Source organism: Mytilus galloprovincialis, chromosome 2, assembly GCF_965363235.1.
Source record: "Mytilus galloprovincialis chromosome 2, xbMytGall1.hap1.1, whole genome shotgun sequence".
NCBI classification, from domain to species: Eukaryota; Metazoa; Mollusca; class Bivalvia; order Mytilida; family Mytilidae; genus Mytilus; species Mytilus galloprovincialis.
In genome coordinates, this window is record NC_134839.1 from 87,623,478 (window position 1) to 87,635,505 (window position 12,028).

The 12,028-nt window shown below is 32.6% G+C and overlaps 1 protein-coding gene across 2 annotated transcripts in view; it reads left to right on the forward strand.

Moving 5' to 3' along the window:
* Positions 1 to 5,826: 5,826 nt before the first annotated feature.
* Positions 5,827 to 12,028, forward strand: part of LOC143064739 (sterol regulatory element-binding protein cleavage-activating protein-like) — a 41,003-nt gene continuing 34,801 nt past the window's right edge. For both annotated transcript variants that reach the window (XM_076237800.1, XM_076237801.1), the window contains exons 1-3: positions 5,827 to 5,978; positions 7,970 to 8,138; positions 8,377 to 8,512. In XM_076237800.1, the coding sequence (XP_076093915.1) occupies positions 8,026 to 8,138; positions 8,377 to 8,512 (249 nt within the window). In that variant the 5' untranslated portion in view covers positions 5,827 to 5,978; positions 7,970 to 8,025. The remainder of the gene's footprint in view (positions 5,979 to 7,969; positions 8,139 to 8,376; positions 8,513 to 12,028) is intronic.

Below are 12,028 nucleotides of genomic sequence, written 5' to 3' on the forward strand. Positions count from 1 at the left end.
TTATTAAAATCAGCAAAGACCCATCGAAACTACGTCTGATACAAAAATTAAATGATACTTTTAGATATTTGGATTATATATTTGCTCTCAATAATGACGAGATTTATCCTGTAGAACTAACTTTAAATGAAGATAGTGCTAACAATGAACACTGCCCTTTCCTGGATCTTGATATCTATATCATTAACGGGAAGCTTAAAACCAAAATGTATGATAAAAGTGAATGATTTTTCATTTCCTATTGTTAAATATTCATTTTTAGATGGTGACGCTCCCTTATCACCATCTCATTTGTGTAATAAATATTTTAATAAATTTCCTGTTAAAAAAACTTTAATTTTTTCGATAAACTAAGTATTTTCTTATCCCAGGAATAGATTACCTAAGCAGTATTTGGCACAACGTTTTGGATTTTGGGTCCTTAATGCTCTTCAACTTTGTACTTGTTTGGCTTTATAACTATTTTGATCTAAGCGTCACTGATAGGTCTACTGTAGACGAAACGCGCGTCTGGCGTATTAAATTATAATCCTGGTACCTTTGACAACTATCAACTTATTCGATTCGCTCGTGTATGTAAACAACGTATAAGATTTACGAAAGAACTGAAAAATTATTGCATCAGGGTTTTCAACATCACAAACTGACAAAACATTTACTAATTTTATCATCGGTACAAGGACGTCATTCGTAGATATCAATCAACATGCAGACATCTTATACGTTGAGGTATTTCACATCCAAACTTTTATGATAATATTCTTTACAAAGCACAACAATGTCGCCAATAACACCAAAAGCTAACCAAACCTTTAAACAAACATTATTGGCATGATACGGGTTATGTTCAGATATAAATCTTATCATATATTTTATGATGGTATGGAACTAAACCTCTAACGGGAGGGATTGTGCTTGATATGCATATGATGAAGACATAATCTTTCGATAAGTTTAACTGAGGTCTGGAGCTAACATGTCAGTAACTTCTAGTAGTCCTTTGTTAAGTTATGTATCATTGCCATTTTGCTTACTTTCTCTTGATACCTTTTCTGACATAGAACTCGGACTTCTATTAAACTGAGTTGTACTGTGCGTCTTGGTGTGTGATTTTTTTTTCTACATTGTCGGAATTATAGGGGGAAGGTTGCGATCTCACAAATATGTTTAACCCCGCCGTGTTGAAGAACCATTGGTGGCCTTCTGATCTTTGGTCGGGTTGTTGTCTCTTGGACGCATTCCCCATTTCCATTTTTAATTCTATATATATTTTCTAAGACTGAAAAAACGGCACACGGCCTACAATGTATGTAGTGTAAAGACATCATAAACAGTCCAGGAAAAGTATGGACCTTGTGCAATGCCAAAATTTAAGTATCGACCAGATGCTTATATAACTACTACAGTATAAAGCTTAAAATATTTTAAATCTATGTTAGAACGGATAAAAAATCAAAGATCTTACTGCAATGTTAAATAAATCATACTATTAATTTCCCCTATTATTGAAAGCATTCCGATATTTTCTATTTGTAGGCTATAGTGCATGTATATTGTTTATAAAAAAAATGATTCTGTTCTGTCGTTTGTACGAGTTAAAATTTTCTTTGACGCAATACCACGGTGGGTATGGTTGTCCTGCGAGAGAACGTTCTGTGCTGGTGATTTGGTCCTGTCAGGTGCTGGTGGGTCCTGATTCTGTGCTGGTGGGTTTGTTTACATTGTATCAGAATGGCAATAAAACGACTGTTTAGTTGCTTAATTTTTCTCTGACGCGTCATAAGTACCATGAAAAGTATATTACAACAATATTATATTGCAAAAGTCGTGCAAGTTCGTTAAACGGAATTGTCCTGACGCTGTGCTGGTGATAAGAAAAACGGTCCTGGTTCTGTGCACCTATGTCCTGGTTCTGTGCCTTTATATTTTAGTTAAAAGTGGCATATATTCAAGATCACTGATGTTGTACTGTTATTGACTAATTAACTGTTGTCTGCTTTCTTGAAATTGACATTGTTGTGAATCTGTTTACTGTTATTATGAGAGAAAAAATACCCCTATTTTTTTTTAAATTAACTGTAATCTTATTTATTGGCCTGTTAATGGAACCCTTCTTGCCCCCTTTTAAGATAAGAAAATATGTTTACGATTTTCGGGATAACGATCATTTTGCAAGATCACCAAAATACGTTGTAACAGAATCACTTACTGTATCTGTAAGATTTTTTCAACATAATTTTTTTGTCTGAACGGTTATCAGGTATTTTTTTTCGAAAGACCGATAGAACACTAAAAAAAATCACTATTTTATGAAAGGGCAGACTAGAATATGTCAATTTCAAAAATTGAAATATCTCGTAGCTTCATACTACCAATTGAGTATAAAACAAGTATATAAGTTTAAAAAAGAAATTCTTAGATTAAACACCTATATTTAACTTTAAAAGGTCATAACAGTTTAAAACAATACAAATCTACACACACAAAAAACTGGCTTAATTTCAACTGGTTATCAACCCGAATCGCTATAAGATCATATATAAGCTCACCTGTGTCGAGGGGTCGTGTGAGATTCATGTATTGTCTTGGCGTCCGCAATTACAAAAAGATCTTTTCTGAAATTACTTGACCAAATGTTACCAAATGATTTTTCAAGAGTGAATCTAGGAAAAACAATATTCATCAACAAACATGACCACTGTCTGTTAAAATGTATTCGAGTTTTTAGTTACAGCCGATTCCATTGAGTATGTAGGCAAAGGTAATATCTTTGGTTAGCTTGCTTGTTAACTAAACCGTGAAGTCATTGTTAGGCAAGGTATACTACCCTCCTTTCGAAGTAGCCTGGTCCTACAGACAGAAAGATGTGTCATTTGTCGGACTAGTCTACTCTTAAAGTAGGGTAGTTTACATAACCTAACAATGACTTTTCTGTTCAGCAAGCAAGATAACCAAAGATATTCCCTTTGTCTACACACTCATTGAAATCGGCTTTAATATTGCAAAAGTTCAAGCAATTAGGGCAAAACTTACCGAGTAAAAAAAATCAATAGGCCAATGTCTATCTACCTTGCAAATTTCAGAAAATTCAGATCAGATAACGAAACTTGGTCAAGCAACATTTATAAGCAATTTTAAGATTTTGACCCTCACAGTTTCTATTCACCACAAATATTCTCGTTACAACGAATCATTTTAAATACAAAAATACCAGTTGCAGCCTTTTGTTTATCTATTAATATATGTATACGGATAAAGTTATGAAAGGCAGCAGGGTCACCAGGGTGAGGAGTCTATAAATGCTAAGCATAGATCTAGAAAGCGACAGATAATCATGACATTAATTCATTGGTTACACCTTTTACTAGGATAACAATCCTGTCAAGTATGAGCTGGGTAAAATATTTCAGAAAAGAAGATGGAAATGTGAAAGTTTCCGTGCGTCAGGTGCAACAGCATACGAACAGCTAACATGCCTCGTCAGGGTGGAAGCTAAAAAGTCCACGAAAATTTGATTTAAAACCTTTATTCGTTCCAACAAAGTTATTGAGATTTTGTTGAGGATTTAACCATCTACGACAACAAGAATTTTTTTTTAGAATTTACGCGGCTCTTCTATAAATATATGCAAAGCAAACCATTGATCAAATTGCATGCTATGATTGTTTGTATGTTTGTAAACGACAGGTAAGTAGTCTGTTTACTATATAATACTATAATTTGTTTGGACAATAAACATTAACTTCAATTCCTGTCAGTTTGTATTTGTCCAATCAAATCCTAGTATGTATTGAAACTCCGCCTACCTATTGTTTGAAAACATCCAAGCAAACATAGCAAGCAAGTCAATCAAAGCTTTTTTTGCATGCTTTTATAGAAGAGCTGTACTATATAATGCAAAGAAACGTTTAAGTCTTTCGCCAAAAAATACTATCAATTTCTTTTTGTCCTATGTAAACTTCCGTACCATTTCATTCATGATCATTAAATTGAACTGTAAAATATTTCTTGATACCTTCTTAATTCCTTTATAAGTCTTATGTAAACATAATTATGACAATAACTGTTGTGAGCACAAGATTCACTGCACACTTTTAAAGTTCTGCTTCATCAAACATTAAAATGTGAACTTAAGTGGGCTTAAGTTTTGAGACTTTTTTAATCGACACGATTGGGATTTTTGTATATGGGCTTTGATCATTGTTTAAGCATCAATGTAAGGGGCATTTGATATCTTAATAAAACTATTGTTATTTCAGATACTATATATTGTTATCTGATATTGGACGAAAGATGTTGCCCTTTTATGTAATTATGTAATACAAGTTACGATCATTTGAAAACACATATTAAACAGCCAAATGGATGCACAAGAGCTAAAATAGAGTCATAGATCCTATTGACAACAATTATCTGCCCAATTTTATTGATTTTGTAACATTTGTTTCAAATATGACCAACTTCTTATCCAAAATCACCAGCACCGTATCAGGACCCACCAGCACAATGACAGGACCCACCAGCACAGTATCAGGACATGAATAAATTGAGAAAATGCTAAATTTTAAAAAATTGCAATGTTTTTTCACAAAATAGTTTTGTCGTGTGGATTGCGGTATAGAAAGCGGACTCTATGAGCATTTTTGTTTTATTTTTTCAGTTCTAGATTTTCTGAAAATGAGCATTTTTGTGTTACGCTTACTAAAACAGTTTAGAGGTCAACTTTTTAATGGTTTACATATGAACCCATAAGAAACAAAATTGAAAAATCTCAACTGTTTTCCACCATTTTTTATGAGTGAAAACGTCAAAAATCATCATTTTCGTCTTTGTTTACATTTTTTCATTGATCACCAGCACCCGTCAGGACCGAATCACCAGCACAGAACGTTCTCTCAGAGGACAACAAAAGTTCACTTGAGCTGGATTTAAATTACAGGTAATTTCCGTCAATGCATAACGTTAAAAAAAATCACGCTTCTCCACTTGAACAAGAAATTCATTACCTGTTGGCTGTATATTACATCTATGGCTGAACTGACAAAAATATCAAATGTTGGAGAAACGTGATCACACCATTTGAATACGTGTCGCACCTCAGTGTTGATAATTCATATTATAAGGCAGCAACCATTTGATTTTCTGGGGGGGGCTATGGTTTTTTTTTCTGTACAAACTTTTTTTTTCGCCTGCGGCGAAAAACAATCTATTTTTTTCGCGACAAGTCGAAAACAATTTTTTTCTTTCAATTTTAGCATTACATATAGTGGCAGCTGAGAGTGAAACAAACAATTTTTTTTTCTCAGAATCAAAAACAAATTATTTTTTTCTCCAAAAACTGGAAACAAACTTTTTTTTCCAAAAAAAACCATAGCCCCCCCCAGAAAATCAAATGGTTGCTGCCTAACAGAAACATATATACAGGAATTTTCCTATATATTTGTTTCCCGAATTTCACATTCAAAGAGGCTTTTTTATGGCACGATTGCAGCAAATATATTTGCGATCGGGACTTCAAAGCACCATATTTGATTGAATTATAAAACTTGTCTTTAACTGTTTAATAAGATGTTGCAGCAGCTCAAACAAAATAACCCCCCCGCCCCGAATAATTTGACTACATTTTATTTCACGATATTCATCAGAACATATACAACCCTTTCTCTTTTTAAATGTTTAGTATCCACTTGCCTAGATACAACAATATGTTTAGTATTAGTTTTTCAACCAAATTCAAACGATGAATCATGTCGTACGATACAAATGACGCAATATTGGTCCAAATTTGGCGGGAATTATTAACTCCCTTGCGTAGAAAATTTATTTCAGGAAGGATAACTCAAATTCAGCGGAAGTCAACTTCAGGCGGTGCTGAAAATGAAAACACAGTAAAGAAAGCGGATCAAACAAGTATTTCTACTAGTTTACCAGTGTTTGTTATCTATTTGGAACATGTTACCAAAGGGTTAAAAACTGATGTACGTATTTCAATTAGTAGAATACACAATAATTTCAAAACATACCTATACTAGATGAACGAAGTTTTATGAAATGAAGGGTCTCACATTTTATAAAAAATATATTTTCGCCTTATCATTAAAAATTATATCACAATATGCATAATGTGAGGTGGTACTGTAGATGGTCTCTTTATTTCATTCCTTGTAGAAACCATGCATAAAAATAGGATCTGATATAGAAATAATTTGATTCAAATAATGATTTTTGAAATAAGGACAAATGTATCTATGGGTACAAGTCAAATCAGCACCTGGTCAAATCGGCACCCATAGAAAAAGTCAAATCGGCACCTGGTTAAATCAACATTTAGTCAAATCGACACCTGGTTAAATCAACATTTAGTCAAATCGGCACCCATTTAAAGTAAATTTGGCATCCAATAATATTTTATATAATATACATATAGAAATAATTCTAATTAATGAATGGCTTTTATTTATTTTGAATTTATTGAACCATAAAATTAATTTTTGACTCTTCACATTGAATAATCCGCCAAGCGGATTATGTTAATTGTGAACAGTCAAAAATTAATTTTATGGCTCAATAAATTCAAAATAAATTATTGCCATTCATTATAAATAAATTTCTATCAAAAATAATGCTCAAAGATATATATTAATACCAATAACAACGTACACAGATGTTTGCGTATGAATACACAACGTTAGAGTGGGCGTGTCACCATAAAAATTGATAACATTGAAAATAAAGCCAATTCTTTTAGCCAATCAGAAGACAGTAAATACACCAAATTTATTTATAAATGTATAAATGATCTCTCTATTTTAAACTCTTTTTGAGATTGAATATATTCATTCATTACATTGTTAAAAAAGGAATTCATAAATTTATTGTTAAAAGTTGTCTCAACATATATGACCAATGTTTTGATTACTTTTCTTTTCAATTAATAAATTAAACACTTTTATGAATAACATATAATAAACATTTTTGTTGTTTTAACTATTTACAGGTAGTTATTGCTGTTTTTTCTTCCGGCAAAAATGTAATAAATAACAATGAAGCCCTTACCAAAGCTGTTGTGTAATTGTGAGAAAATTAGAACAATAAAAGGGAAAACAATGAGTCCCTTTCATAACTAACCAAGGATAAAACTTAACGCCCCTTTGCTACAGCAGGGGCATAGAAAAAATGGAGAAAAAGACGGTATCCATTCCAATGTGAATGTGAACATATCTAACACAGGTGCCAAAATGACAATATCAGGTGCCAAATTGACTAGGTGCCGATTTGACTATACCGGGAGCCGATTTGACTAGAATTCTGTATCTATCAGGCTAACACAATGTTACAGGTCCAATGATCCTTATTACAATGGCAATGTACATGCTGACCCTTAGAAATTATCCACCTTATTTAAAATAAATGCATACATGTAAAGCATTTAAGAAATAACTCATGGAAGCCATAGATTGTTGGAAATTTACACATGGCCTGGGCCGTGATATTAAAATTTTATCCTAGCAAGGGATAAAATTAACAAATATCATGCCCAAAGAGACAACAACCAGACCAAAGAGCAGATAACAGCCGAAGGCCACCAATGGGTCTTAAATGCAACCAAAAAACTACCCCAGAGGTGGGCCTCAGCTGGCCCCTAAATAAAATTTTATACTAGTTCAGTGAAAATGGACATCATACTAAACTCCAAAACATATATTTAACATGTTAAAGTAAATGAACTAAAATTTAAAAACATACAAGACAAAAAAAGACCAGATGCTCCTGACTTGGGACAGGCTCAAAAATGTAACGGGGTTAAACATGTTTTGTGAGTTCTCAACCCTCCCTATTAATATATACCTTTAGCCTATGTAGAAAAAACAAACACACAGTATATGCATAGTAAAACTCAGTTTAAAAGAAGTCTGATGTCAGAATATGTAACAAAAGAAACTAAGCAAAATGTATATATATTTTGTAGGAATGTAACATTTACCAGACACACAGACACACAACATAATGATCAGTTAAGTGAAGATGATAGTTTTAAAAGATCGAGTTGCACAGATTTATTATACTCATGGATTATTCTGTGCCTCACATCCTGTGGCCATCCTCACAGCCCTTGTATGTCTCATGTTGGTTACATTGTAAGTATTCTGCTCCATTTCCATTACTTCAGTTGGAAAATTTATACAATGCTCTATTATTTATTTTGTTCCTGTCTTATACATGTAGTTCTTTGTGAGATGCTTTTTGTTCTGCAACACAATAACAAAATCTAATTTTTTTTTACCAATTTAAAGTTGTTGAATTTTGTGAAATCCGAAATTTGATGTTTTAACCATGAAAATATATCTGAAAGGTACAAATGTATACTTTTTACAGCTATCCCTTGATATATGTTCCATTACCTGGGACAGTGCCTAAACATTATACTACACCTGTATCTCCTGACACACAACCCTATCGCACAACAAAGGGAAGTAATGGAGAGGAAGAAGGGAAAATGCAGCCTCACTGGGTAAGTTATTGCTAGCCTCACTGGGTAAGTTATAATGCAGCCTCACTGGGTAAGTTATTGCTAAATGTATTTTGTATTCCATGAATCCAAAGTTGTAAAAGAACAATCACAAACAGGCACCAATTAATTACAAAGCAATAACTAAAATAAATGAATGTATAGATGATTTTTAACAGGAATTCGGAACATAAATTCAAAGAAGACAGTTGGATGCAGTTTTTCCCATCTTTTTGGAAGACTTTATTTTTATGACAACAATCATGCATATAGAAATTGTTTAAACAATATTAACTTAAACAAATGGAATTGAACAGAATTCAATAACAATGACAATTCCACTTCTTTAACATGTATTGATGATAAATAAAGTAGGGAAAATAAGGTAGATTTTTAAAAACCACTTCTAGCAAAAATGACCAAGCAATCAACAGCCCATCTTAAATATTTATCTATATTGGCACTGTGTTTTTGATCTTCTCCTAACATCCAATAAACATAATTCAAACATTTTGCAACAATTAATTGAACTTATAATATAATATATATTTGTGTTGCCTTAGTCAAAGGTGGCATAAAGGGTAGCCTTTAACAGTCTTTTTGTCCGTCTCTTTTTCGTTTCCACACTCTTATTTAGGATTGCTTCATACAAATTATATGAAACTCACTAATGCTAAGAATCAAAATAAGCAGAAAATTTAATTTGGACAGAGAGTTGAGTAACATTCTAGAGTTTTCCTCATTATAACTTGGAAAATTGCGCTCTGAATTAAGGATGCTTCATCCAAATTTTATGAAACTGATACACAATATTGAAAACCTCGACATATGAGGAACATTTGCATTGTGAAAACAGTTTTGTGAACAAATAATGCATAAGATTGAAGATTTTTTGGGGAAGACGGCTTGAAGCCGTCAATCCCCAATGGGGTTGACCAGAGTGACATTCCCTCACATCATTCATTTTGTTTTTATAGTGTGGAAAACCCCCCAACAAATCTTACTGAGAATGATGAGATGGGGAGACACAAATGAATAAATTGACTTTAAACACTTTTTTTACACATTTCCCTTCTGTTTCTCTCGAAATTATCGTATATTGAGCTCTCCTTTACACTATTTACTTTTCTTTAACAATCCGGAAAAATCAGTATGACGAGATATTCTAAATATATCCAACCTACATTATATTTTATAGTGACGTCATTGTTGGAATGCCACACTACGCATAAGCAGGGATATCCTTCACTGGTTATTTAAATCATTCTCAAAGATTGTGCACTTATTAAAAAATAGTATTTGTTAAATTTAAACATAATGATGTTTGCTGAAGATGATTCAAACATCAACATGCAATACTTTAATTTGTAGGTCAACAACTTTCAAAGTAAACAGGAAGTCCGAGGGGCTACATGAGATCGGGGAGAGAAACGATCTTTTCCATTTTTTCTGTAAAACTCTGTTTTGAGAATCTTCCTCCAATTCAGGAGCACCTCAATTTATCAGCTAATTATCCACTAAAATAAACACTTAAAATGTGACATTTAGTATATGATAAGTAGTCTTCCATTAAAACTAAATTTTGTGTACCAACATAATCATTGTAATATTTACAAAAAAAATTACAAATGTTGCATTTTGTAGTTTAAACCTATTTATTCATGAAATTTTACAAATATTTCAAAATGTAGGATTTGGAAACAAGCTTCACACAGTTAACATCAATCATATTGTTATTTTTATTAGTACCTGCATCCCTGTGATGAGAAATGTAACTGGGAACTTTATCAATGGAAATTCAAAACTGAATAGATTTTTCAGTCCTAACTTTCTTAAGAAAAAAATTAAAAATCTTAAGAGTACTGTCACAAAAAATGGAAAATGGCCCTTGCCTGCAGTTCAGTCGTACACTATTAAGATTTCAAAAATAATTGTAGTTGTTGTTAAATGACAGAATTCAACTAGTTGAATTTTAGATAATTAACTATCAACTTTAATTGAATGTTTAGATTTAGTAGATGCAGATCTCTTCCATTGGTCTAAATTGAATCCTACCTAAACTAAAGAAACGAAATTACATTAAACAACAATTGATTCCAATAGTGTCAACCTTCCACATGTTCTAGCTGTTCTTTTTTTTTTCATTCTTTATATGAAGACTATCAAAAGATAACCCCCCCCCCCCCCCAAAAAAAAAAAATGAAATAGAAACAAGGGCCGTCTTTCCCCTCAGAGCTATTCAGCTCTTTGATTTTTTTTTAATTTCAGCAGGATGATATCAGTCATAAAGTCTTTTTTTTTTTATCTAACATTGGTTGCAATACAGAATTCCCTAAAAAAAATTGAGAATTTGTTTTCAAGTTCTAATTTTATGAATTATTTTTACTTACCAGTCAAGGAATATACATAAGGATTATCTCCCTTACAACATTCTCATAACTCGCAACACCTGGATGATTTCAAACATCTATCTAACATTGATCATCCAGGTGAAGGCCTCCTCAGTTTATCGGCGGGAACAAAATATTCCCTATACCAAAAATTATTTATAACTGGGGAGGTGGTGGGAGCCTTGACTGGTAAGTAAAAGTAATTCATAAAATTAGAACTTGAAAACAAATTCTCAATTTTATATCATATACATTTTTACTTACCAGTCAAGGAATATACATAAGGATTACTACTGATTTCAAAGCAGTCTGAAACTTAGGAGGAGTGTTATAAATAAATTATCTCACCTGAAGAGACTTTCTACAACACGTGTACATCTAATAACAGAAAACTTCTCTGTGATTCTTTGTCATTTCAACTTCATCATAAGTTCAAATGCAGTTCATAGTTAAAAACATATAAAATACTTCCACCATTTAAAATGCTTCCACCAATAACATTTTAATGAATAACAAAAAACACGCTGCGCAACTCGCCGAAAATATCAACTTAATCTATTTTCTGTAACACATTTACATCTAATTCACGCAAATAAAATCTACTAATGGTAGATTCCGAACTCCAATCTGCAGATTCTAAGATCGAATTGATAGATGCTCCTTTAAAGAATGCCCAAGTCGACCCAATAGCTCTTGTAGAATGTGCATGTATTTTCCCTTTCCCTGAAGATTCAGAGTCAGAATAAGCCTGTTTATTAATTTGAACAATCCAATGTGAAATTGTCTGAGAGGTAACTGGTTTGTGAGGTTCACATAAAGCTAAAAATAATTTCCCTCTTTGGTCCTGCTGTAATTTTTTTCGCAACCGTTTTGTTTTATCTAAATATTGTAACAAACTTTTCCGTGGATCTAAAGAGGTATTCTCAGTGTATGTAGGTACGAAAATTTTTGCTCCAAAATGTTTCTCCCTATCCTGTTTGGCTAGGCCATGTCTTTTAAATGTAATTCCTTTAGTCTGTATTGTCATGGAGCCTTCATCCGTTCTTAGTGCCTGCAGATCGCTACATCTCCTGAAAGTAGTAATGGCAGGTAAGAATACAGTTTTTAAAGTCAAATCTTTTAAACTCAT